General features: G+C 47.3%; 1 protein-coding gene across 1 annotated transcript; it reads left to right on the forward strand.

Annotated features, from left to right (window-relative positions):
- The first annotated feature begins 4584 nt into the window (after positions 1-4584).
- On the forward strand, positions 4585-25800 carry Slc34a2 (solute carrier family 34 member 2). The gene is made up of 13 exons (XM_031342287.1): positions 4585-4888; positions 13466-13580; positions 13674-13811; positions 14419-14547; positions 16027-16170; positions 16665-16776; positions 19263-19458; positions 20199-20294; positions 20870-20990; positions 22109-22276; positions 22741-22857; positions 22952-23076; positions 23612-25800. Exons 1-13 carry the CDS (start codon positions 4772-4774, stop codon positions 24242-24244), a joined length of 2211 nt encoding a protein of 736 aa, XP_031198147.1. The 5' UTR covers positions 4585-4771; the 3' UTR covers positions 24245-25800.
- Positions 25801-27104: the final 1304 nt, after the last annotated feature.

Consider the following 27104-nt stretch of genomic DNA (forward strand, 5'->3'; position numbering starts at 1 on the left):
ACAGAAGCTTTGCAACTTTATGAGGTCCCATTTGTCAATTCTTGGTCTTAGAGCAGAAGCTATTGGCAGTGATTCAGGGTTAGCACTGTGTTCTTAGATAAACACACACATTCATTCATATTCTTCTTGCTCTCTCGCTCCCTCTTGCTCTCTCTAGCTCCCTCTTGCTCTCTCTCACTCTCTCTTGCTCTCTCTAGCTCTCTCTTGCTCTCTCTTGCTCCCTCTTGCTCTCTCTCTCGCTCCCTCTTGCTCTCTCTCCCTCTCTTGCTCTCTCCCCCCTCTCTCCCTCTCTTGCTCTCTCTCCCTCTCTCTCTCTCCCTCCCTCTCTTCCTCTTCCCCTCTCCAACTTTCTCTCTCATCACAGTGGGTTCTAGCTTATATAACTCTTCAGGCTGGGAGGAGCCAGACTCCACAGAGAAGAAGGGAAACTCAATTGCAGATGATTTCTAACCAGTGTACAGAGCTGTGAACGACTCTAACTTAGATGAGGAATAGAAAAATATCGCTGCTGATGGCTGCTGTGGGTGCTGCTGAAACGGACAACTTTCCCCAACACAGTTAAATCGCACAGTAAGGACAGAAGGAGAGTTCCACACATGCAAGGGAAAGGCATGGCCTGTGCTGAGTAACTGCTGTGAGATGTTTAAGGAATTATGGGGTAGCTTTAGCTTTAGTAAATGATAGAGCTTCAAGAGGCTTCAAGAACAAACCTGTCTGGGATCTTACTATGCTGGGCTACAGGTGTTCATATGTCCACTGTCTACTCTATTTTGCATGGTGAGGTAAACTCATTGTGACACTGAAACTTTATTAGAAATCTGGTTGCAAAGATGGCAACAGAAAACATAGGTTTGATTTTAGATGACCTTGCAAACAGCCGGTGGAGCCAGATTGCCTGGTTTAGATTCTATCATGTACTGTGACTTTGGGCAAGTCAATCTCTATCTCAATTTGCTCATCCATAAAATGGAGATGATAAACCTATCTTGTAGGAAGAAATGAGTCACTGCGTGGAAAACAACGTTTAACATCTGTATCCTGAGCAGAGTAAGCAGGGTTTTGTAGCTCTGCTGACCGCAGTACCGTTCATGTGACAGCCAGCAAGGAGTTCAAACCCACTGGCCTCTAAATTACCGGAACTTAGTAGAGCCGCCCAGTGTTCTTAGGTCAGGCCCCACCACATCATTCATTTACTATGGTTACTATAATGCAGAGGGCAAAGCTTAAGCAATGCGTGATGGTGCACATCTCATCCAAAGGGGGGCTGAGGCAGGGTTATCTCCCAAGTTCAAGGCCTGACTTGACTACTGTGCATCACTACTTTGTCTCAACCAAATGAAAATATACAGAAAGGGGATTAGTGAAACTCATGAACTGATCACAAAGGAAAGGACCATTCCTAAGACTAGTGAGCCCGGGGAAGTCCATACCATTCCTACAGACAGAGTGACTTCTGTGGCATGTCCTTGCTCCTGTACTTAAGTTATATAATTGAAGTATGCATTCCTGTTAAAATTCAGTCAGGCTGGTTTGGGAATTTAATTAATGGGAACAACTAGGAACTCTACAGACTTTGCTTTAAATTGTAGGAAGATGTACTTTCTTTAAGAAGTTGTTATCTGGCCACTTTGACAACAGAAGTTGATAATTCCAGTGTTAGCCAGTTTCTTCTCTTCCTGTTCTGGGATGAGGATCTAGGCTGTTCAGAGCTGTGCTGGTCTGCCCTGGCTTTCTTGATGTCCATGTGTTTTTTCTGGTGACTATTACACTTCACTCTGGCTCGTCCATGTGTTCTCTCTGTTTAATTTTTTGTGTAAGTGTGTATGTGCATGCAGGAGTTCATAGAAGTCAGAAGAGGGCCTCTGATCTCCTGAAACTAGAGTTGAGTCTCATGTAGAAACCAGCTCTTATAAGAGCAAACAGTGCTAAGCCATCTCTCCAGTCCATCTTTGTTTACTTTTGAGACAGGGTCTATCTACCTAGCCCTGGCTGTCCTAGAATTTAGAGACCAGGCTGGCCTCTGCTTCCCAGTGGCTGGAGTTTAAAGCTACAGCACCTGAATTTTTTCTTTTGAGGCACTGTCTCCTGCAGCCCGGACCTGTCTAGCCAAGGATCACCTGATTCTCATCTCTACCACCCAGGAGAAGTGTACCCACCACTTCTGGCTTCTTTGTTTTAAGGGCATAATGGTGACTTTTATTATGAGGAATATTTGCCTGTAATGTCTTTGCCATGTACCTCTAGAGTCATTGTGTAGGTTAAGAGGCAGGGCCTCATTTCATTTGTTCCCACTTGATGGCTATCCACTTACTGAAGGCAATACCACTGTGGTGGTATTGCTGTGAATCAAGTGTCTGTTTATAGATTTGTTTACATATTTACGGTGTTTGAGACATGGTCTCAGTTTAGGTAGCTTCCACAATTGTGTCTTTACTTACTCTAGTTGTGAGATAACAGATGTGAGTGAGCCAGCATGCTTGACTCTGTTCTTTCTACCCATCACGTTCTGGGTTCCTCATAAAACAAGGTCCTACGAAGGAAAAGCATACTGAAAAATAGGGATAATAAGCCAGGTATATATTGCACACACCTTTAATCCTCACACTTGGAGGCATAGTCAGGCTGATCTGAGTTCCAGCACAGCCAGGGCTACATAGTTGCCTGTCTCAAAGAATAGGGAAAACTTGCTCATATGGACTGGCTACATCTTAATTCAGTGATTTCCTAGCACTGTGACTATACAGTAAGCTCTAGATAGCACAGGTCACAAATGACTTCCCAAACCTCTCATGTTTTTATATGAGAAATCAAACACATTCCACTCAGTATCAGCATGTTTACATTTTTTTACAGTAAAAAACAAAACCACAATACGCACAAATCAATGATAGGCTTTCAAGTGTTCTCATCCCACCGAAGTGTCAGGTTTTAGGCCTGTAACAGTTACACAGAACTCTAAGGTGGAGAAGATGATCTGGACCTCAATTTCAGATAATTAATGACATGATCTACGAAATTCTACCTTACAGTGCTGCATTACGTAATCAGACGTTAGCTGGGGTAATCTCCATTGGTGATAGTATTTTAGAAGGTTGTATGTAAGCATAGGCTTTAGGTCACTAAACAAAGATATCGGGTACTAGAGGTGAAATGAAAACATGGAAGTATTCTTAGACCACATTCAGAAAAAGGGAGGTGAGAGTGAATGTGTAGACCCACTTACACACTTCAGAGAACTGTAGTCAAGAAGATACCACCCTGAGAGCCATACTTTGGTTGACTTTCCCTTGTCTACTGGAACTTTAATGGAGCCTTCCCAAGGTTTTTGGTTGTTGTTGTTGTTTTCTTTTTTGTTTTTTTTTTTTTGTTGTTGTTGTTTTGTTTTGTTTTTGCAGGGCTGATCTTCCCACAGGGGCTGCATTTTGGCAAATGGTTTTAAAGCAAGGGGCAAGGCAGTTACCTCAGGAAAGCCTTTAGCCACCTCGAGGCTGGGTCACAGGATAGTGAGTAAAGGCCTCAGGGTTCCTGGGAACAGTGTAGGTGGAGAGTGCAGCCTGCCCTGCCCACCACTGGTTACAGGCAAGGCTGAGCTCCTTGATCATGTGGGGGTGGACTCTTTTTACTCTGGCCTGTGCTCTTGGAGAGGTGCTTGGTGAGAACTCCCTAGTTTGCCCTCTAGAGCAAACACTATTCCTCACAGGGCCACCAGGCGGGTTAGCTCTCTTCCTTGTCTCCAACTGAGTCCTGTGCTTTGTGCTGCTGTAGACAGTACTGGCACCTGTGATAAGTCTCACAACCTTCCTATTCCTCCCAACACCGAAGGTCCCTTTGAATGCAAGGACGGTTAACACATTGAGTGCAGTGAGTCAAGGGCACACATTTCACACGGGGAGAAAAGCGGGGAGGGAAAAAAGCAAGAAGGCAGAGCAGGGAATTCAAGACAGGCAGCAAAGATCCTGAGAGCTTATCCCAGTGCGGCACTTCCAAACATTAGTTATGGGTACTTGGAACCTTGGAGTTTGAGGCAAAAAGGGGTGAGACCGGGACTATCTCTTTTAGCAGATCCTGTGTGAGCCTGTGCCATTCGCCCATGCGTTACTTAATCTTGGCTCCAGGGCCTCAGGCAAGGCTTTTAAGCTCTGATCTGAGGCGAAGTCCACTGATTTCCACCCTGTTCAGTACTAGCCTGGGGGGCTTCCTGGGGCTGATCTCCGGGCCACCTTACAGTGGAGATAAGGGGGGTGGGGTGGGGAACCGACTGACCCAGGGCACCCACACAGTAGAGACAGCAGCACTTTTCCAGGGCCCCGCCACTCCCTAGCAGTCAGTCTTCCATCCATGCTGACCTTGTTCTAACTGCCCAAGCCAGACAGGTCTCAGGGCAGAGGCACCTGGAACAATCCTGGCTTTGTTGCGAAGAGGAATCTTGTCTCTGCACTTAAAATCTGTTGCTCAGTGTCTAACCTCTCCAGCCCCGGAGACAGAACGGCACAGAGAATCTCTGGGAGAAAAGAGGCAAGAGGGCAGGGGGGCACAGCTGGTGGTCAGCATTCGCAGCAACCCCCCCGCCCCCGCGTGTGAGGGAGGCAGGGATTCGGGGCGCGCGGGGCGCCACCGCCACAGGGGCGCAGGCCGTTCGGCCGTTCCTACTGCGGGGCTGGTCTGAGGTTTCTCCCCGCAGTTCTCGAGGTGGCGATGGGCTCACTAAGCCGGCAGGTAGGCAGTGCCGTGGCGACGGCGGCAGGCGGTCCTGGAATGTGCGAGGGGCGTGATGACAGCGACTGCCGCCGGCCTCTTTGCGCAACACCCTCGCTGTATATATACCGGGCGCTCAGCTGCGCTCCACCTGGGTGCCTCCTGCTGTCCCTTACCTGCGAAGGGAGCGCTGGTGAGTACACCGCCGCCGCTGCCGCGCCGCCGGCTGCTTCTGCTCAGGACCTTCACTGAGTTTTTAAGTGACTTCATTCTTATAGACACCCCTCAAGAGACTTGACTGGCTCTGGACTGCAGAGGAGGATATAAGAGCACATCTTCCTAAACTTTCAGCTTTTTTTTTTTTTTAAAGATAGTTGCGATTGCTGTCAGGACAACTCTTCCAAAACTAGTGAAGGTGGACATGCCTCACCTGATAGCTGTGTCTGTGGCTTGGGGTGGGAGGATCTCCCGGGCTGGCCTCACCGGCTGCTTTGTCTGGGTTACTACCTGTGTGACTCCCTGCTGTGCAGTGGCCCTCCTCACGACACCTGGGTCTTTCCTGCAAATTAATTCTAGATTTGCTGTGGCTGCTGGAGGCTGCACACCCTTCTGGGGGACTCGGCCAAATGTTTTTGCCCTTCAGATAGATGTCTTGAGCAGAAAACCTAGAATTTGATTTCTGGTTCTTAAGGCAGAGAAATATGCACAGGGTCGGAGGAGACAGTATGCTCAGGCCAGAAAGAGGAGTGCCTGGTTTGGAGTTCAAATTCCATGGGGGACAGGTGCCTGCCATACTTACCATGGGCATTTTCTTAAAACTCATGGATCCTGTACTTCTGGAGGGTCTTACCAGGAGAGTTTTGTACTAGCAGGGTAGCTCTGTCATCTGTGTCCAGTTTCCTGTCTTCTAGACGGAAATGTGCTCTCTTCTCTGTTAGGCATTTCTGGAACACCTGAGCCTCCCACAGTTAGCATTGTTTGGGATCCAGAGACTGTCTTATCCTATGCCAGCTGATAATGACCTTTTCTGTTTTACAAGCTTTTGTAAACGGTGGCAAGAAGGGCGGGCTTTGTAATAGTTTTGGATGCCACCTGAGTTACCCCGCTCCCCTACCCTTCCAGGGTACCACAACTGTAGCTGCCAAGGCACAGAATAGCCTGAGTTTATGAAAAACAAAACAAAACAAAACAAAGCAAAAACCCTCCAAAAACAGTATTTGGGGGATCTGATTTGGAATATACTAGATTTCAATAGATTGCCACATACTTATTTGTTTACAGATCTAGCTTTTTAACTCTCCCAAAACAGGGCAAAATAGCTACAGGTCAACTACATGACACATTGGCAACCTAAGGGTTGAACTCAGAACCTTATAGACTTGACCTACCACACCTGACTGAAATTTACTTTACAAATTTAGAAAAGTATTGTGGCAGTCTGGATGAGCCCAAGTTGGTAGTGATAGGCTAAATGTCTTAAATAGTACCTTTCACCTAAAATCTAAAACTAAAAGCCATTCTCCAATGTAAGACCTAGAGCAGTTAGTTGCCTTCTCCCTCTCATTTTGAACAATTACATGTTGTAGCCCAGACCATCCTTGAGACTTTTGACAATCCTCCTGCCTCAGCTTCTGCAGGGTTGGGATTTCAGGCATGCACCGCAAGGACCACACCCTTCTGCTCCCACTTCAGGGGATTATTCTGATGCTTACAGGAAGCTAAGGGGCAGCACCAACCACCTTCAGTGGTTCTGGGTCATTCTTCCAAAGCAGAAGAACTCCTCAGGCCTCGGGAACATTAGTTGTGTGGAGTTGAACGGTCTCCGAAGCTGGTTCATTCTGACTTTGAGCAATTTTCTGTATCTCAGGTTTTCTCTCTGTCGTATAGTCCTATAGTTAGTATTAAATGATAAGCATAAAGCAAGTCTCTTCCTTTGTAGAGTGGTGTTAAAAGTTGGTCTCAGACCACCGCTAGCTTGAGTTTGCTACACACCTGCAACCCTACTACTTTTTTGAGAACCTGAGATAGGAGGATTGCCCTGACTTCTATGGACTATATGGTGCATCTGACTCCCCCCCCCCACCAATAAAAACAAAATAAGACATAGCCCTGATAATGCTGGACAATGAAGTGAGTTAATCTGTGTACATGACTTATGCCAGAGCCTGAAGTCTCAATTGACGTTGGGCCTCCAGTCAGTGACAACTATTCTCCTTTACTTCAGTGGTCATCCTTGTGCTATGGCCATACTTGGTGAGAGGACACAGCACTGACTTGGGCCATTTCACTTTTTCATCTTTGGGCCTTAGCTAGGCAAGCTCTGAAAACAGCTGGTCCCAGCCAGGTCCTGGTTGGAGAAACCCAAAGAATGCAAAGTGAAGGGTGTGGGCCAGGTGCCTCACATTTCCCTGTTCGAGTCCTAGAAGAGCCCAGAAGTTTCCCCTTCTGGGCCTGCCGGGAGAAATTAGTTCCTCTTGGCATTGTGTGTGGCTGCATAAAATGGAGCCAAGAGTGAGGTTCATAGCCAGCTCTGTAGAAGTGGGCCTGGGGTGGCCTCAGGACCTGGGGCCCTTGTGATCATTCTTGGTCTTGTTGGGCATTTGATAACCCTGTTAGATGCAATGATTCTCCCTCCTAACTTGCTGATTCTGGCAAATAGCATGAGTGCAAGAAAGAATATGGTGTTGGACAGGAAAGTAGAGAGAACAGTGGTATCTGGACGTAGGGGAAACCTTTGGAGGGGCCCAACAGTTAAGGCCTTTCCTTCCGGGAAGCAGGTTTAGTGTCTGCCGTGTCTCTGGGTCAGTGACCTCAGATTCACATGGAATCACCCTGTTCGTCCTATTTAGTATTTTATCCCCTCCCCAACAGTCATACCCAGAGGAGTATTTGTTGAGTCTTTGTTGAGGAAAGCAGCCAGCCATTACAGAATTTTTGATCACTATATTTGGGGGTATGGTTGGGGACAGAGGAATGATTCCCATGGTTGTGTTCCCAAGTCTTTCATTAGATAGGGCCGGAAGACTTTCCTATGACTCCTGGCTGTGAGGCTTATGGTGTATGAAAAGGCTTCTGGCTTTGGCATGTGTATCCCTTGGTTTTCTCCCCCTTCTCCATTCTCTCTCTCTCTCTTTCCCCTTCTCTCTTCTCTTAATCTTGCCTCCTCTCTCCTCTCTCCCTTCCACCTTCCCTTCACCTCCTTTCTCTGACACACAGGGCTATGTGACTATTGGGCAAGTATATTCAACTTATTTGCCTTCTTTACTGTACCCTGGAAAGAAAAATTCCTTTGTCATGTCACCCTCAAGGCAGTGGTGTGACTATAGACATGTTTCCTTGGTTCTCTTTGCCTGTGTTTCCTTCTGTCTTTGAAGGATCATGTCACAAGGCATCACTAATGTCCCTTGGAGTCCTTAGTGTGCTCAAGGCTGGCAGTGGGTTCAGGTGCACCGTGAAGTATTTAGATGAGTTTGTCATGATGCAACTCATGTCCCCAGTGTGCCAGATACTGCTCAGACTTCTCCTCCACATAGTATCACACTCTTCACAACGACTCTGGGAGGAAGATGACATTGTCCCAGCTTTGAGGTGACACTGAAGCCTAGATGTTTAGTGATCTCCACCTCCAAGGTTCTATGTCTCACAGCTGTGTGCGAGACACTATAGTCACCACAGAAGTGTTGCTTGCAGGGACTGGGAGGATCCATAGAATGATGACCTAGTCCAGGGGCCAATTAATTGTAGGGTATTTGTTTGCTCCAGGCCCAGCCTTGGCTCCAGAGTCCTAGACGCAGGCTCTGGTTCATCCTGCACAGAGCACAAGAGGCTGAGAGCATGGGGCCAGTGTGCCAGAGCAGCAGAGAGGCATGGCTGGATGGTTGCCAGTTGTCATCCATTTCCTACTTTCAGGACACATGCAGCTGTGAGAGTAGACGTCAGGAAGGGAATGGCAGAAGAGCTAGAGCTGGGTGGGTGCTTCCAGCTGCTTGCCCAAGATGGCTGTGCCAAGCGTGTGGCTCTGGATCCTGTCCTGATCTTCCAGAATCTGGAGGTCTGGAGCAGAATCTGATGGAGGACAGACAAAAAAGAGCCCCAGCAACTGAGTACCAGATTGCTTCATAGGGGAAGCATTGTGCCAAGCACTTGGGCTCAGAATAAGGAAGTTTCCCAAGAAGCACAGGTAATCAGAAATCCATCTCCCTTTTGACATAAACTAATAATAAATGGCACTGGAAGTGGATGAAGACAATGCAGACCTGCCACAAAGACTGGGGACATTTTTTTCTCGTTGGGTTTGGGCCAGTCATGGAAATCTGGTCACAGGACACCCTGTAGCTAACAGGGAAACAACCACCCCGGTCCCACTTGACTGCCTGCTACGTTCCTTGGCGGGTCCACTGTGGCACGAGGCCACAGTTTCTAGGGAATAATTGCTCTAGCCAACAAATCCCAGCCAATCCAACTTGCATACAGTGATGAGGGATGACCTCCTATCAGGGAGACTCAGGCTGAAACTGCTTACTCACAATCAGCATGGATCATTCATTGCCTCAGCAGGCCCTGAGTACTGGCTTTTCAATTTGCTAGCTTGCTAGGTTCATTCCCCTGGGCACTAGAAGAGAAATCAGCAGGTTACTGCCCCCGAGAGCTTTCTTTTTATTTGTGTAAGGGAGGTAAAAGTTCAGAAACAGAACAATCCAAGTTTCAGTTTATTAGAAGTGGGAAATGGCTCTAGAAATTTCTCAACCTGCCTCCAAGAATAGAGAGACCCTTATGTGAGAGATCCCTTCATTCCTCCCGTAACCCCTAATAGCTCATGACAATCCTAAAGTGTGTGTGTGTGTGTGTGTGTGTGTGTATGTGTGTGTGTGTGTGTATTGACCCTGCTTTTTAAATATTTGTTTCACTATTCTGATTTGCCCTACAGCTTGCCATTTTCCTACATGAGTCTTTCAAATTCTGGGATTGGGATTGCAGGAGTTCATTACTTTGCCCAGTTTAAAGGTGAATTTCTTCAGGGGTGGGGCATGTCTGGCTAGCCTGGTACTAAGTAGAGTAGGCTGTCCTTGAACTCAGATAATAGCTTGCCTCTTTCACCCAGGTGCTGCCATTGTGGGTGAGCGTCAATGCTCAGTCTTAGGGTTTGTTCTCTTCTGAGTTAGTCACCACACCCAGCTTGAAGTTCTAATTCTATATCTTAGTGAAAATCTTCTTGTGGTCATTTTAGAAAGACATTGCCTAACCACAAGGGCTACAGAGTGCTGGACACCATTCTGAGAGCCTCCATTGACACAGTTGTCATTTCACATACAGGAAAACTGAAAGGGAAAAGCTTTTACCCAAGGGGTTAGAGGCAAAGCTGCCTTGTGAATCTAAAACTCCAGCTGGGCGGTGGTGGCCTTTAATCCCAGCACTTGGGAGACAGAGGCAGGTGGATTTCTTGAGTTCAAGGCCAGCCTGTTCTACAGAGTGAGTTCCAGGACAGCTAGGGCTACACAGAGAAACCCTGTCTCAGAACAAAAACAAAACAACAACAACAACAAAAAAAAACCCAAAAAGCAATCTAAAACTCCAACTTTCCTCTGGAATACTAGTCTACAGTCCCTTAGGATTTTTGACAATATTTGGAGATACTGTTAAATTTGAGATGAGGGGGTCATGACATTTAGTAGAGACAGGGGTGAAGAAGCTAAATATCCCTCCGTACCTTGATCTGCATGTCCCTGTTAATATCTAACACTGGAAATGCAAATCATACCACTAAATGGCTTGCCACCCTTTCCCAATTCCATAAGTAAAACTACACTGTAGGGAAGACAAGTCCTGTTGTGACTCCTCCATATTGTGGGTGAGGCCCCAGCCTGGCAGAATTGTATAAAGTTGTCTCTCTTTCAGCGGCCAGGCTGCTTTGGCAGTAATGTTTGCCATCCCTTTTGTGTATAAAGCCTGAATAAGAATAGATGTCGGGCACCAGTGTGGCACTGGGTAGCTCTTTGATGCTCATTAAATGGCCCTAGTTATTAGAAATTAATTAAGAGATGTCATCATGATGTGTGTGAAGTGCCAGGTGAGTCACACGTTTGGCACGTGCCAGGACCGAGAAGGGCAAGACCAGAGCAGGGAGGAGGGAGGATGTGGGTTGAGTTAGTAAAGCACTGTCACCATCAAGACAGAAGCGAGACTCCAAAGTGGAAGGACCACTCTGGGAGAGGCACACCTAGAGGAGAAGCACCAGTTGAGGGCAACAATGGGCAGCAGACTTTGGGGATGTCTGTAGAGCACATCTGTGTGCTCGGAAGGTTCATCCATGGGAGATGTGGAGTCATGAGGGAAGCTTTGACTTTCATTCAGCTGGGAGAGGCAGAGGCCCTGGCTGGTGGGATAGTGGCTAAACTGAGGCAGGAGCCAATAGGTCTGAGAGATTTGGGAGCAGTCAGGGATGGCTTTGAAAGTCTGGGATAACGATGGCAAGAGTTATAAACGGGGAAAGTTGTGCTGAAGGGACCATATGTCTGAAGAATGAAGAATTAGCTTAAGTTGAGGTGAACTTGAAGTTGAGACCACAGCAGGTGTCCCAACAACACTGTACAGGTTGATAGCCCCAGGGAGAACGCAGGTCAGACACTCCTCCCTCCTCCCGTATACTCACTAAGGCAGGCAGGAAGCTCTGGTTTGAGCTCGAGTCACAGACTCTTGACCTCCTATAAGCCTTGTACAACCTGGAAGGTGGCCATCAGCTCCAGTTTTGCATGTGTGTGAGCTGAGGCAAGATCATTCCCCACTTAACACGTGCTGTGCCATTTCACGCCTGATGCTGATTCAGAGACATCCCTGTTGTTGTCACTCCTCAGGTGTTGTCACATAGTCTGTCAGGATGAACAGGCCAGGGAGTCACTAATTTGTTGCGGAGCAGGGGCTAAGGTATCTTCTCTCCCATGTTGGTCTGGAACTCAACAACCTTCCCAATCTCAACCTCCCAAGTGAGTTCTCTGCCTGCCATTGACTCAGGGAGTGGTGTACATAGACTCAGGGAGTGGGAGACTCTTTCAGATCATGGCTGTAACTGGCTTTCCCACCTGAGAGCTTTGGATTTTTCCCTGTGTAAACACACCATGAGGTCACATCATGGTAGGGGGTTGTGACAAACCTATACAACTGTCTTTCTTGTTGCTGCTGCTGCTTTTCAGAGTCTTGATCTTAGACATGTTAGATAAGTGTTGTACCAATAGCTAACTACACAGCCTAGGATTATCATCTTGCACTCACTCATGCGCATGTGTGTCTCTGTGTGTATGGCCACAGGGCCCCACTTTATAGCTGAGCCTGAGCTGGAATCTCCTATATAGCCAGACTGGCTTCAAAATCATCACAAGCCATACAACTGGCTAGAATCAGCCCTTTGAATCTGAAGTTGGGTAGGTATGGACATCCCATCCCACTCTGAACCTTAGGGAATGATTTTGGATCTTTGTTACCCTATTGTAGCCATGCTAGAATAGAACATACTGTGCCTCTTGTTCATAGTAAAGAGCACTTACCTATGGTTGCCACCTCTTTTGACCTGCTATGATCTCTTATTAGAACACACCTCCTCATTTCTTATTTTACAAATCTGTAAATGAGCAGGAAATAGCTTTTGGTCTGTGTTGTTCTCTATTCAGTGACTAGGTATTGGGCCATATCTCAGGCCAGGCAGAACTTCTGGTCCCAAGGATGACCCTTTCTTGGTAGTGCCTGTGCTTTTTAAGCCAGAAATAGATATCAGTTGGATCCTGGTTCTGGTTCTGGGAAGCCCTCTTAGGAGAATTGATCAGGATAAGGTAGGCGTTTCTGAGAGGTAATGTTCTTTCCCTTCTAATTCCCCAAAGAGAAATGGGGAAGTTGATCATTTTGAGAGTTTCCCAGGTGTGATCACAGCATCTTTTCTAGCCCAGGCTCCTCCAGAACTCCACTACATAATTACCCAGGCTGGCCTCGAACTTAAGTTACTATGTGCCTTAGGCTGCTGAATGCTGCGATTGCAGGTGTGAGACAGAATACCTAGCTACCACAACACAGTAGATTACACTCCATTAATGCCACTTCATTTGTGTATCTTGCTGATGAGGCTGGAAGTCGGGTTCTAGTCAGAGGTTTAGCTGCTTGTACTTCCTTTTCTGTGAATCTTCTGTCCTTTGGCTTGTGCTGCTTAGTGGTGTCAGGACAGGCTGCAAGCTGTGGCTGGCCAGGTGAGCTGGCTTGGAACTGAGAGGGACATTGTAGAGAAAATGGGTTATAAGGAAGCCTGCAGAGCCTGGCAACAATGCCCCTCAGATAAAAGGCCATTGCTGGAGGTAGGAGGACTTGTGCTAGCTGCAATCTATTAGACCTTCATTTCACTACCAGTCTCAAAGCCCCAGATGTATGAAGAACGGTGTCTATTTTACAGAGACTGACACTGTGTGCCTAGAGGCGTAAAAGCACTTGATCCAGAGACATGCCTGCTCGTGAGTGACACTATTACACTCATGCAGAAGCCCCAGATGGCAGGGAACACAAGTGGGTGGTCTAGGAGCATAAACATCACACACTTGTGAATGTCAAGACCACTGGGTAAGGTTTGATGCAGATTTAGAATTGAACTTGCTCCAGTGCAGCTAGCCGATGGAGGCCATTGGTACAGACACCTGTTTGGTCTCTCCTGCTAAGAAAGATTTGTAAGAGATGCCTTTCTCTCAGGCAGCTGTTACATCAGTGGCTGTACCCTTAAGCAAGCTGTCTTCTCTTGCAGACCATGGCTCCTTGGCCCGAGTTGGAAAATGCCCACCCCAACCCCAATAAATTCATTGAAGGGGCCTCAGGTCCACAGTCTAGCGTACCTGCCAAAGACAAGGAGACCAGCAAAAGTAAGTGCCAGTCACCAACTGGGGACAAGCCCCCTTTGAGGACCTGTGAAAATTCGGCTCCCATTCCTCATGGCCTCTGTTACTTGTTTTCAGCAAATGACAGCGGGACTCCTGTAGCCAAGATTGAACTTCTACCCTCCTATTCCACCGTGGTTCTCATAGAGGAGCACCCTGGGGGGACAGACCCCTGGGACCTGCCTGAACTCCAGGACACTGGGCTCAAATGGTCAGGTAAGTGCCAATAAAAGGACCCAGCTGCTCCACACAGCATTTACCTTTGTGTCTCATGTACGAGGGTTCTAAAGCAGAATAACTAGGGGACCCTTTGTTCTTTCACTCAAAAGTATCAGGGGACAGTCGCGGCACACTGTGGATGCTCATCAGGTTAGGCTTTAGGTGCTGAGAACACAGCCGGAGACTTGGGGTGACCAACATCTTATTTCCATTTCAGGCATGGGGTTCCAATCGAGCCCAAGACAGCTAGGAAAGGCTTGGGTGGTAGGTGGGAGAAGGGACTTGATTGCAGGGGTTGATTATCTGTGCTTTCTGAAGATGCTTTCTGACGCTTCCCATGTTAGCTTAACTACTCCCTACCTCAACAGCACTGCAGTTCATTTGCTGTCTGTCCATCCTGGTCTGCTGCTCCTCTGGGCCCAGACCACATTGCACTCTCCTTCCCCTCTGACTCTCTAGAAACATGGAGGAGGGTTCAGCAGCAGAGACTGCCTCCCGTCCAGGCCTTGCTAGAAGATAGAGCCGTCCGCAAGCTCCCTTGCCAAGCATCTCAGGTCCTCCCGAGTACTCCTAACTGTTGTGCCTTCCCTCTTCCCTACCACAGAGAGAGACACCAAAGGGAAGATTCTCTGCATTTTCCAGGGGATTGGGAAGTTCATTCTCCTCCTGGGGTTTCTCTACTTGTTCGTGTGCTCCCTGGATGTACTCAGCAGCGCCTTCCAGCTTGTTGGAGGTAAGTGGGTTATTCTTCACTCCTGATTTTTTTTTCAATTCAAGGGGGCAGCTCACAGGCCTTCTCATACTTAAGCATGGCTGAGGTGGCAAACCTGACTATCTCGAATATATCCCTCATCATAGAGCAGAGAACTGTGGCATCTAAGTGGCTCTGGGTTAAGTCAGGAGCCTGGCCTAGATCGCATGTCTGCTACCAGAATCCTTCCCATTGTACCCAACCCCCAGCAGGAAGCTGTTTGACTCCCTTTATCTGTAGGATCCCTGCTGCCTCAAGGCTTCTGTCTGGGGGAAAAAAAATCCCTTAGGCCAAAGCATGTAGGGAAGATGGAAGCCGACCCTTGCTGGGAAGAGCCCACAGTAGACACCTTCCCTGACCTGAGCCCAGGACACAGCAGACAGTGTTCCAGAAATCCAGAATGAATTGCTTATGTGCGCTCAGTTAACTTTGGACCCGCTCTGGGTGACAACAGATAGCACCCTGAGTGGCCCTGTCTGGAAGAGTCCTCCCTAAGGTCCCTCCCACATGGAAGAGATGACCAAGGCTCAGAGGTCACTACCTAACCAGACTTTAAACATAGCCTGTAATGAACATTACAAACAAATAGAAATAGTTCACACACACACACACACACACACACACACACACACACACACACACACAGGGCCTTTATGTCACCCTGGCTGTTCTGGAACTCCCTATTTGAACCAGATTGTTTCACTTTCAAATCTGCCTGCCTCTGCTGTGACTAAAGGCACACACTATCACATACTTCCCAATCCTGTACTTTTAGGACAGGGTCCCCTATTTCTGATTGGCTTGGAGCACATGGACATCCTATTGTTTCTGCCTCCCAAATTCTGAGATTAAAGGCATGGGCTACCATGCCTAGCTGACCTGATCTTTTGACCTGAGAGATGAAGGGTGGGTGGTAGATCACTCCTTAGGGACCACATTGTTGAATGTGTTGTCTCCCTGACCCTTAGGGACATTTATTCATAAAGGGCTTGGCTTACGATTACCTTAGACAATGCACACCCAGATTGTAGGCCTCCATTATACAATGGATTGAGGAAAGACGGAGTGTCACATAGATACACTCCCAAAAGACTCCTGTAGAATTCAGGCTGCAGCTGAAGATATTAGAGTAGAGGATTGACTTAGAGGCCAAACACTTAGTTAAGACCTATATGAAGCCAGGTTCTTGACTGGAAAAAGGATGGCTGACTAAGGGGTTAAGGGTAGAAGTTAAAGATGGTGGGACTGGAGGCTTCCCATGGGCAAACAGCTTCTCTCTTAGGACAATGCAGGCAAAAAGAACAGGAAGCAAGAAACATGGCCAAACTGAGCTGAGGGCCAGATTCCCACTTTACAGCCAGCTGACCTTGTATGGACTCTTGGGACTCTAACACTCATACTGTGCCCAGTATAAGGCACCATTCACAGCTATCTTCCAATGACCATTGTTTGTCATTCTAGGAAAAATGGCTGGCCAGTTCTTCAGCAACAACTCCATCATGTCTAATCCTGTGGCTGGACTGGTGATAGGAGTGCTAGTGACGGTCATGGTTCAAAGTTCCAGCACGTCTTCGTCCATCATTGTCAGCATGGTTGCTTCCTCACGTGAGTTGGAGTTGCTCTCTGCTTTATTATGTAGGCAGTGCCACAAATATCCTCCCATCTTTTTTTCCTTAATGGCAGTGTTTTATCCAAAATTAGAATTTTCGTACAAAGTAAGTTTTGAGGCTAGCCTAAGCTACACAACACTATTTTGAAATAAAAGCAAATAAAAATGTGTCTTTGGCTCTGGGGCTCATCCATTCCCTTAATCACTGACTGATTCCTGGGCTCCTGTGAGATGGAAGACAGAGAGGCTCTAGGGGATCTTCTGGTACACTAACATTACGTCCAAGAATGGGGTACAGGCAGATTCATCAACTCCCCTCCCTGGATTTTAATAGCTGTTCAGTGTTAACATATATGTGACACACCACCTCCCAAAGAAGCTGAGAACTGCTTTCTAGAATATTTAGCCCCAGCATGCTCATCCCACTGGGTTGTGTGGAGTGTGGCTCCCCTGCTTGCAGGGTCCCTCACTGCTCTTTTTCACCCTTCAGTGTTGACGGTTCGGGCTGCCATCCCCATCATCATGGGCGCTAACATCGGAACCTCCATCACCAACACGATTGTGGCGCTTATGCAGGCAGGAGACAGAAATGAGTTCAGAAGGTAAGTGATTCAGGGCAGGCTTTGTGCCCACCACGTTTGTGCCCACAGTGCCTTTAACTAGTCATGGAGGTGTGCCTGGCTGCTAACCTGGAAGGAGCCTGGAGTCCAAAGAGGGTTGGGAATTCCAGATTAAAATCCACTTACTGATCTATAAGCTAGGGTAATATCCAACAGCACCAGCAAGTTATTGTAATGGTTATACAGCCGTGCACACAGGCACACGGCATCCTTTCAGGGTGCCTGAAATGAAGCACCAGCTAGACACGCACTGCACTGAAGGGAGGCCAGTTGGGTGGGGCGGGCTTTGTTGTTTCACTTAGTCATAGATAATTATAACTTCCTAAAAACTCCCATTTTAGGCTAGCTCTGCTAATATCTCTTCACCTGTAACCCAGCACAGGCAAATACAGCTTATGACGTGTGAGGTACAAAAATAGGGCCCTTGGAAATAGACAAAAGGAAGCCCTCTGTCTCAGTGCTAGCAATGGGAATGAAGGACGTTTCCCAGCTTCATTTTTTACCCAGCCAGCCACAGGCTCTTCCCAGAGCTTATTAAAATACAGAAGCAATTCCCAGCTTGTCTATGACGCCATCGTGGTACAGTCAAGAAAGCTGACATTATAGCAGGTTTTTGGGGAGAGTGGTCATGTTTGTCGCGTCTGCCGGTGAATCAACAGGGGATGCTATCACAGTGGTCCATCTACCTGAGCCACCTCATTTGGTCCCTGATGACAAGTCTTGATGGACATGATAACACACATTAAGACGGGCACTCTCTAATTTGATCTCTCCAAGAAGCCAGACAGCCTTCTCTATCCCCCACCCTATTCATCTTGAAGCCAAAGGAGACAAAGTGATGTCATCGACTGGCCCCAGCCAGGATTCCAGTTAGGTTTCAATTCTGGAAAATTTTGTCTCATCTCATGATTATTTATACCGATTGTTTCCCTGTAGCCTATAAAAAGAAGCCTAAGTAGGACCTAATGAGTTGCCTACATGTTGGGATTTAACTAATTTAGCTCGTACCCTCCCTCCTCCCTGAGTGTAAAAATTTCAGTATGCTTTGCATAACCAACATTTGTTACATGTGGCATCCTTCTTGAAGGTTTGTTTGGATTATCGCCATACATAGCTACAGTAATTACTGCATCAACTGTTCATAGAGCTCCTGGACATTTTATTGAGCACCAGGAAATCTGTGAATCATTTTCTACTTCATCAGCAATGTATGAAAGTGTCTTTGGTTGCCTTCTCCAGGAAGAATGAGACTAGCTAATACCATAGACCACAAACATTAGAACTTGCGTAAAGTATTTCCCCATCTGCTTATTAAGCCATTCTCTGTGGCCATATACCAAGTATACCTAGTGGTAGGTATTTTTAGACATAGAGATGTTTCTAGAAAGAGCATTTTCAATTTTTTTATTTTAAAGAATTATTTGGGTGTTAAAATGTTTATAATTCAAGGTCCCATTTTGTTTTTCTCTTTGGTTTTTTTGAGACAAGAGTTTCTCTGTATAGTCCTGGCTGTCTTGGAACTCACTCTGTAGACCAGACTGGCCTGGAACTCAGAAATCTGCCTGCCTCTGCCTCCCAAGTGCTGGGATTAAAGGCGTGTACCACCACTGCCCAGAGGGCACAGTTTCTTAGTTTGAGAATTCGGGGGCTGAAGAAATGGCTCAAGCACTTTTATTTTTCAGAGGACGTAGTTTTAGTTCCCACCACCCGTATGCCCATATGGTGGCCCACATGCTTATAGTTCTAGGCTTCTGACCCCTCTACTGGAGCAATGCATGTATATTACACATACACAATTAACTCATCTCAACAAGTCCAGGTCAGCCAGAGCTATCACACAGAGAAACTGTCTTGAAACCCGCTTCCCCATACCCAAAAAAGAATCCAGTTGGTCAGAAGGTTCTGATTGTCTGGCCCACTCTCTCTACCTTTCAAAGGACAGGTTGCCTTCCAAACAGTTTAAAAGTGGTCTAGGCATGGTTGAAGAGGCCTTGCAGAGGGCCTATGTGACCCATAAAGTGACCTTCATTGATATAACTCCAGGTGATCCAACAGACCTGGGTGCTAACATACAAACATGTAGGGAAACCATTCATAATTCTAAATCTTTATTGATTTTTATTGATTTTTATTATTGTGTTTGCCTCTTATGTGTGTATGCATGCACTATCTTCATACCCGGTAAGACTGGAGTTGTGAGTTTTGGAAATCAAACCCAGGTTCTTTGGAAGAACAACCAGACCTCTTAGCTGTTGATCGACTCTCTACAGTCTTAAAAATTTGGAGAAGGAGGGCTTGGGGTGGTCTCGATGCGATTCTGCTAAACAGTGGTTGTTAGGATTGCACTATATTGATACTATACTGGTCAGCAAAGTCTTCCTAGACCAAGCACCTGTGTGTACTTAGGTGGATGACCCGCACCCTCTCCCTCAGAATACAATAGAGCTCTGGTGACTTCCTTTCCGCAGGGCATTTGCAGGCGCCACTGTCCATGACTTCTTCAACTGGCTCTCCGTGTTGGTGCTCTTGCCTCTGGAGGCTGCCACCCATTACCTGGAGCTCCTGACCAACCTCGTGTTGGATACCATCACGTTCCAGAATGGAGAAGATGCCCCAGACATTCTGAAAGTCATCACAGACCCTTTCACAAAGCTCATCATCCAGGTAAATGGCTGTGTTAGTACAGTTCACACCTCATTGAGCCTAAAGAGGCCAGGGAGCAGGATACAAGCCATAGGTTAGGGATGGCTAGGGGTGTCTGTGTCACTTGTATTTCTTTGACAGAGCCTGTTTTACCCTGTTAGGAGTCAGGGCTAATTGGGTGAGGGTAGGGGTACTTCTGAGAGATAAGCAGTGAGCATTTTCGCACATATTTTCCAATTGCCATAACAGTTTATTGATGGTTACTCCCCTTTCCCAGCTGAGGCCAGTCATGCCTGCTGATCCTTGGTGTCTGCCCTAGTTATGGGTGGAAAGGGGCCAGCCAGGACTTGAACTTAAAAACAGTAGGTCCTGCTGGCTCTCAGTGCCCTTAGCATAGAGTTCACGCTCTATGCATAGAGTTTGCCAGTTTCTTCCTACTGCTGTGACCCTTTAACACTTCCTCATGTTGTGGTGACCCCCCAATCTTGCTGCTATTATGAATCTTAATGTAAATATCTGATATTTCCGATAGTCTTAGGTGAACCTTGTGAAAGGTGTTGAGAACCATAGGTTGAGAGCCACCAGCTCTAGAGAACAATACTGTTCTTAGTGGGAGGCTGAGAGTAGGGGAGGGTAGAGGTCTTTACACATAGGGTGTGTCCAGTGGTTCACATTCACAGCTCCCAACACAACCAACCAGCAACCACTGTCAGGCATCACTTCTGAGGATATGCTGACCCATCCTCCTCTGTTCCCCTCAGCTGGATAAAAAGGTCATCCAACAAATCGCAATGGGTGACTCAGCAGCCCAGAACAAGAGCCTGATCAAGATCTGGTGTAAAAGTATAAGCAATGTGGTAAGTGTCAATAAAGTCGGTGAGTGTTCCAACCCATGTGTTCAAAAAGCAGCAAATCAGAAGTCAGCGAGGGAGAACTAGGCAACTGGGAGTCATATCTGGCCTGCACCTTTCAAGGAGTCAGCCATGTTTGCATCACCATTGGATGCACGCTCCTTGGCATTTTGTAATTCTTACATGTCTCACACAAGGTTGACTCTTTGGAGACCCCGAACTCTGTCCCACAGTATAAATGTAGGCAGCAGGGGCGTCTTCTCACTTTCTTCCAGACTGTTTGAGGAGGCACACATCATGGCTTGTACTGGGAACTGACCCAGCCTGCTGTCCTTGTGTTGGTGCAGCTCACTCTTACTTCTTGGCTGTAGTATGTGTGTGCATACATGTTATGCTAAAGGGTGGTGATGAAAGATTTTATTTGTCCTCATGGTTCCAAAAAATTTTCCAAAGATCTTTCAAGGGGAGCAAATTGCCCTTTGATAGAGCCATTGTACAAAACCCAGGATAATGTCCCATTCAGTCCCTGCTTTTGTTATTTCCCACCATGGATGCAACTCATGTTTGTCATTGTCATTTAGACTGAGATGAATGTCACCGTCCCCTCGCCTGATAACTGCACCTCTCCTTCATATTGCTGGACCGATGGCATACAGACCTGGACCATCCAGAATGTGACCCATAAGGAGAACATTGCTAAATGTGAGTGGGAATTGACTGGCTGACCCACTGGCTGGGTAGTCAGGTTCTGAATCTCTTCAGTGTGTAGCCCAGTAATTACAGGAAAGAAGGAGGGCAAGACCATGACCGTGCCAGGCCTTCTGGTGACTCTGTGCCACCTGAAGAGCTTGCGATGGGGATTCTGCAGTGCTCCCTTGGTGGCCTTAGGATCCCTTGGTCAATAAGTCAGGGGTAATTGATGGCTGGTTTGAGTTCTGTTCACTTAATGCATCTCTTCTGACCAAGGCACTGAGCCCACCTGGTCCTCCCATGTTTTAGGAAGCTCTTCATCCTTTTAAGCTTTCCTGAACCCCACTTTCTCCCTTATCCTACCACCGTGTTTTGGTGTGATTATGCCTGCAGAATCAGGTGAACTTGTCACCGCTGATGCCCTAATTGCTATCTGTCAGAGCTTTGGTTTCCTGGGTTTGTCCCAAAGTATACATAGGAAGAACTTTATAGTAATGTCTCAATGCTTTGTAGTGACAGTCACTAGTGAAAACATCAAGGGGTCCAGTGGTAGAACTGGGCTGGGCACCAGGGCCTGCCAAGCATAAGGATCGCTTCACTTTCCAGTCTCAAGAAGTGTAATTTTGTTAAGACAAATCAGGGTCAGGCCTGGTGGTGCCTGCTCTCTAATCATAGTAAGTAGAGGTAGGAGAGAAGATCAAGCTAGTTTCCCCATTGGAGATCAGCCTGGGCTATACCAGTTCCTTTCTCAAAAAATAGCTGCTGGAGAGGTGGCATAATAGTTAAACTTGCATACTGCTCATGCAAAGAACTCCAGTTACTACATCAAGTAGCTTACAACCACCTCCTTGTATGTTTAGGGAATTCCAACTTCTGGTATATACAGGTCCCTGGCATAGGCATGGGCACACACAACCACACACAGACAGGTGTGCACACATACACACACGATCTTTTTTTAAAGTGACTTTCTTTTTAAAGTCAGCAAACAGCCTCATGTCAAGGCAAACTGCAAAGGATACCATTAGTCTGAGTCTCTGTGTCTAGTTGCCAGGCAAGATTGCTTCCCCAAGAAAGAAGGAAGAGATGGCAATCTGGACTTCCTGACAAGCCTGTTTGTGTCTCTTCAGGTCAGCACATCTTCGTGAATTTCAATCTCCCAGACCTTGCTGTGGGCATCATCCTGCTTATCGTCTCCCTGGTGATCCTCTGTGGCTGTCTGATCATGATAGTCAAGCTGTTGGGTTCTGTGCTCAGGGGGCAGGTCGCCACTGTCATCAAGAAGACCCTGAATACCGGTAGGCTCAACACTTGAAACTTATTCTTGCCTTTGGTCTTGTGTGGACACCTGAGTGGGGCCCTGAACATTTGCATCTCAGGGTTGTCAGGAGAGGGATCCCTGGGCTTGGGTTTTTGTCAGAACCACAGGCCCAATTCCATGCAGGCAGTTCAGGGCTGAGTTCATAGCTCATCTCCGTGTGTGCAGTGATGCCAGGCCAGGCTAAGGAGGAGGGGGATGTATCTCTAGATCCATCTTTGTCAATCTGTGTGTTGATCTTGCTCTCAACCATATCCTTGGTTTACATGAACTTGACAGGATGATGTATGTAGATTAGGGAAAGGTTTTAGAAAGCTACCTGGTAATTTCAGGTCATGTGTGGGATTATAACCCTTTACTCACCCTAGCTTGCTCCTCAGTCCTCAGGAAGTGCCTGCGGTCACTGGGACTCATGACATGCCCTCTTTCTCTTTTGTCCTCCAGACTTCCCCTTTCCCTTTGCCTGGTTGACCGGCTACCTGGCCATCCTTGTGGGGGCAGGCATGACCTTCATCGTGCAAAGCAGCTCTGTGTTCACTTCTGCCATGACGCCACTCATCGGTGAGGTTTTATCCCTGGCTTCTCTGTTAGATCACCATAGCCTCTTCCCATGGTTATTTGGGCTCATGCCATGTGTTCTATGTTTTCCCAACAGGTATTGGGGTGATCAGCATCGAAAGGGCATATCCACTCACACTGGGCTCCAACATTGGCACCACTACCACTGCCATTCTGGCTGCCTTGGCCAGCCCAGGCAGCACCTTGAGGAGTTCCCTCCAGGTTAGCAACTGCTACTGGGCTCTGGGTGGGATAAAACCTATCTTTGGTTTGTGTTGGGTTGAGTCAGAATCTAATGAAGCCCACACTGGCCCCAAATTCATAAGGAATGTTCTTGAGAGGTCTGGCCTCCTCTGTGCTGGGACTGGATCACAATGCTACCATACCTAGTATGTAGACCATTTTCTAATGAGAGCCATGCACTCTGTTATAGCCATAAGATACTGGGAGAAACCACAGGGAGCTATGTATGAGGACAGTCAAGCCTATGGGTTCCTAAGAGGTAGGCATGTAAAAGATCTACTCTGCTGAGACAATAGGCCCCAAAGCATGGTGAAGCAGCAGGCAAATCCATGTCAGATGACACCTTTAAGACCATGAGGAAAGCTGAGCTCTTCAGCAGGGTTACTTCTTTCTTTCCCTGAAAGCCAGACAGTATAGTGATGTGTGTTCACAGAACATAATGCTCTGCACAAGCTCAGCTCTACACAAGGAGGACCTTGGGGTGACCTTCACTTTTTCCCACCCTCTGTTTCAGATTGCCCTGTGCCATTTCTTCTTCAACATCTCTGGAATATTGCTGTGGTACCCAATTCCATTCACCCGCCTGCCCATCCGTCTGGCTAAAGGCTTGGGCAACATCTCTGCCAAGTATCGCTGGTTCGCAGTCTTCTACCTCATCTTCTTCTTCTTCCTGACCCCACTGACAGTGTTCGGCCTGTCCCTGGCAGGCTGGCCAGTGCTGGTGGGCGTGGGTGTCCCCATCATTCTGCTGGTGCTCCTGGTCCTGTGCCTCCGGATGCTGCAATCCCGCTGCCCCCGCATCCTGCCCCTGAAGCTCCGGGACTGGAATTTCCTACCCTCGTGGATGCACTCTCTGAAACCCTGGGACAATGTCATCTCCCTGGCCACCTCCTGCTTCCAGAGGCGTTGTTGCTGCTGTTGCCGAGTGTGCTGCCGTGTCTGCTGCATGATATGTGGCTGCAAGTGCTGCCGCTGCAGCAAGTGCTGCAGAGACCTGGCAGAGGAAGAGGAGAAAGAGCAGGATATCCCAGTCAAGGCTTCTGGGGCCTATGACAATGCAGCTATGAACAAAGAGTGCCAAGATGAAGGCAAGGGCCAAGTGGAAGTTCTGAGCATGAAGGCCCTGTCCAACACTACAGTGTTCTAGGGGCACCTAGGAGTCAGGGGTGAGGAGGGCCTAAGTCCCATGGATCCACCCCTCCCATAGGTGTCTCCTGCCACCTTACTAGGATTCCCGATGAAGAACAGTTACATCAACTCTAGCTCTCCTTCTACCAGAGTTTCAGTCCACAGGTGAATTGAACTTAGCTTGTCCCCTGCTTCTCAAGTGCCTCCCTCTCAGATGACAGTACAGAGATTAAGACTGATCCGTAGCCCCACCTCTGGCCTATAATGTTTTCCAAGTCACCCAAAGGCCAAGTGTTAAGGGAGGCATTAGGGAAGATTCTGGAAAGACCCAATGTAAAGAGTATTTGTAAATATATGTACAAAGCAGTCATTTCTTGGTATAAAACCTCACCCGCATCTCTCATTTTTTTAAATCAAAAGTCCACTCCTCCTCCTCCTCCCTGCTCCAGAGCAACCGAGCTAAACGCACTGAACTAATGGCTTGGAGCCCATAGGTGTGAGCCTCTAGCTCCCATTGCAGGACATGTTCTCTATCGAGGCTTCATCTGGCATGCTCAGGCCAAGTAGTTGACCAGTGTCCTCACCTTCATCTTCCTAGGATGGAGTGACATGGTTGGGGTTCATGACATGTTTGTCTCATATTGGGTTTCTATGCCTAGGGCTCTGGACTGATCTAGAATAGGAGGCATTGTGGCTACAGACTAGTGGTCCTCTCTTGGTCAGAGTAATATTCCTGGTGAAACCTGTAAGACCTGTGTCCCAACGCCGCCCCCCATTGCTACCACCTGGGATCATCTGCCTGGGAAGGGTCTGTTTACCTTGTTTTATGCAAGGAGACTTCGAGGCCAACTTGCAGTGGTCTGCTTCACCCACCCACTCACCCTCTTGCTCATGAAACTTGTTCCCATCTTCCATAGATGAGCATCATGGTCCTGCCCCCGTCCATGCCTACAAAGCTCCAAGGGAATTCTCAGGAGAGTGGAGAAAGATGGGAAATGGCTAAATGCTCTTAGAGTCAAGATGAAGCTAGTAGGGTATGGAGTGACTGCAGGTCAAGGGTGGGGTCCTATTCATATGGAATACCCGTGCCTTTTAGAGCTCACATGTAATACCCATGATGGCTCTGCAACTATCCCCACCCCCCCACCTCCCGTAAGAACAGCTTGACTTAGGCCAGACTGTGGTTCCACAGGACCATGTCCTCTCCATCCTCTCCCATCATGCTCTTGGCCATATGAAGAGGCAGAGATGCCAAACTGAGCCCCTCTGTAGATAAAAGTCCCCAAAGAGCCATTTATGTGGCATATTTATAGCTATGCATCTGTACAGAATACTTCATAACTTATATAGTAAATAGTGATTTGTTTTATAGTGTCTCATTTGGAAATGAGGCAGGATTCTTTTATGTACTGTGAAGAGAAAGAGCACCTGTGTATATTTTGTAATACTGCCTTTAAACACGACTCTCTGAGGCCACGCTGCACCTCCCTGTAAATATGTAAGTTACACCCTAGGAGCTGGCTTTGCCCTCTGTTGATTACATTTAAAAAAAATAAAATGGGATCCTTGTTCCTGTGTTAGTTGTATTTTTTTTTAACTGGTTGAGGGAAGGGAGAAATAATCACTCCCCCACACACAAGTGTGCTGCTTCCAATTGCAGGCTGGCACGCGGTATCTCAAACCTCACCACGCACCACCCTGGGAAGTGGGGTCCCCGGTGACACTTTTTGGACACAAAAGGCTTAGTTCCACCTTCAGCTTCCCCTTTTCCAGGTCATGGGGATTAGCTACTGAGAGCTATGCTAAATAAAGCACAACATTTTGTAGTTAATGTTACCAGGTTTGGAAGCAAAGACTCATGTGGAATTCTTAATCACACAGCTGATGTTTTGAAGCTATGTGCAGGCTATCTTCTGTCTTGTTTGAAAAATTAATGTCCACATAGAGGAGAAAAGGAAAGAGAGGGGGCAGTGAGTGGGATGTAAATTAAGTAAAAATTTAAAAATAAACAATTTCCAATACGGTAAATGATGCTACTTATTTAACTTGGATACCATCAAAATGTACACTACAGACCTCCAACTTCAGCAGGCAGGCCCTGGAATCCCTTTGGCTTCTATGTGTAACGTGGACCAAATGAGAAGGCATGCTTCAGCCGCCCACCCTCCCATCCCACAGCAGCTCAGAAGACGCTGTGCTCATAGGCCCCACCTTCGCCAGAACTGAGGAAGGGTAATTTATTGTACTACTATAGCACACCACTGGCATTACGCTAAAGCAGATGAGTAATTCAGTCTGGGAGCTGTCAATATTCCCCACAGGCGTCAGGAGGCTCATTCTGATGGAATTTAACCAAAGGAGCCCAGGGAAAAACAGGCCAGCAGGGAGGTTCAGGAATTATAACTTAAGATAGTGTCTACACTTGAGAATCCGTCATCCTGTGCTGGGTGACAAGCAACCCCAAACTTGGTGCTTATAAAACACCATTTCATTGGTTGACGTTAGTCATTGGTTGGGGATTATAGTCTACACGTCTCAAAACAACTACATATAGATTGGACACGGAGACTGTTTTGCCCATTTCCTTGGAGAACTTAGATTGGACCAGGCATTATAAGCAATATATAGACAAGATAATTCAAGGTGTGCTGAAAGATATATGTAGCACTAAACAAAATGGCCCTGTTTTATGGGTGACGTTTGGGTTTTGCTGTGGTGAGCAAAAGGTGGTTGTGGAACAAATCTTCGCTGAGGATCCCAGGACAGTGACATTTTAACATAATCACATCAGGACCAGTGTACCGTCCAGGTTCAAAAACCTGACACAGTCAGGCAAATGGCAGCCAGGTGCAGAGCCCCGGATTCCAACTGACCCAAAG

Source organism: Mastomys coucha, unplaced genomic scaffold (genome assembly GCF_008632895.1).
Source record: "Mastomys coucha isolate ucsf_1 unplaced genomic scaffold, UCSF_Mcou_1 pScaffold22, whole genome shotgun sequence".
In the NCBI taxonomy this organism is placed as follows: Eukaryota; Metazoa; Chordata; class Mammalia; order Rodentia; family Muridae; genus Mastomys; species Mastomys coucha.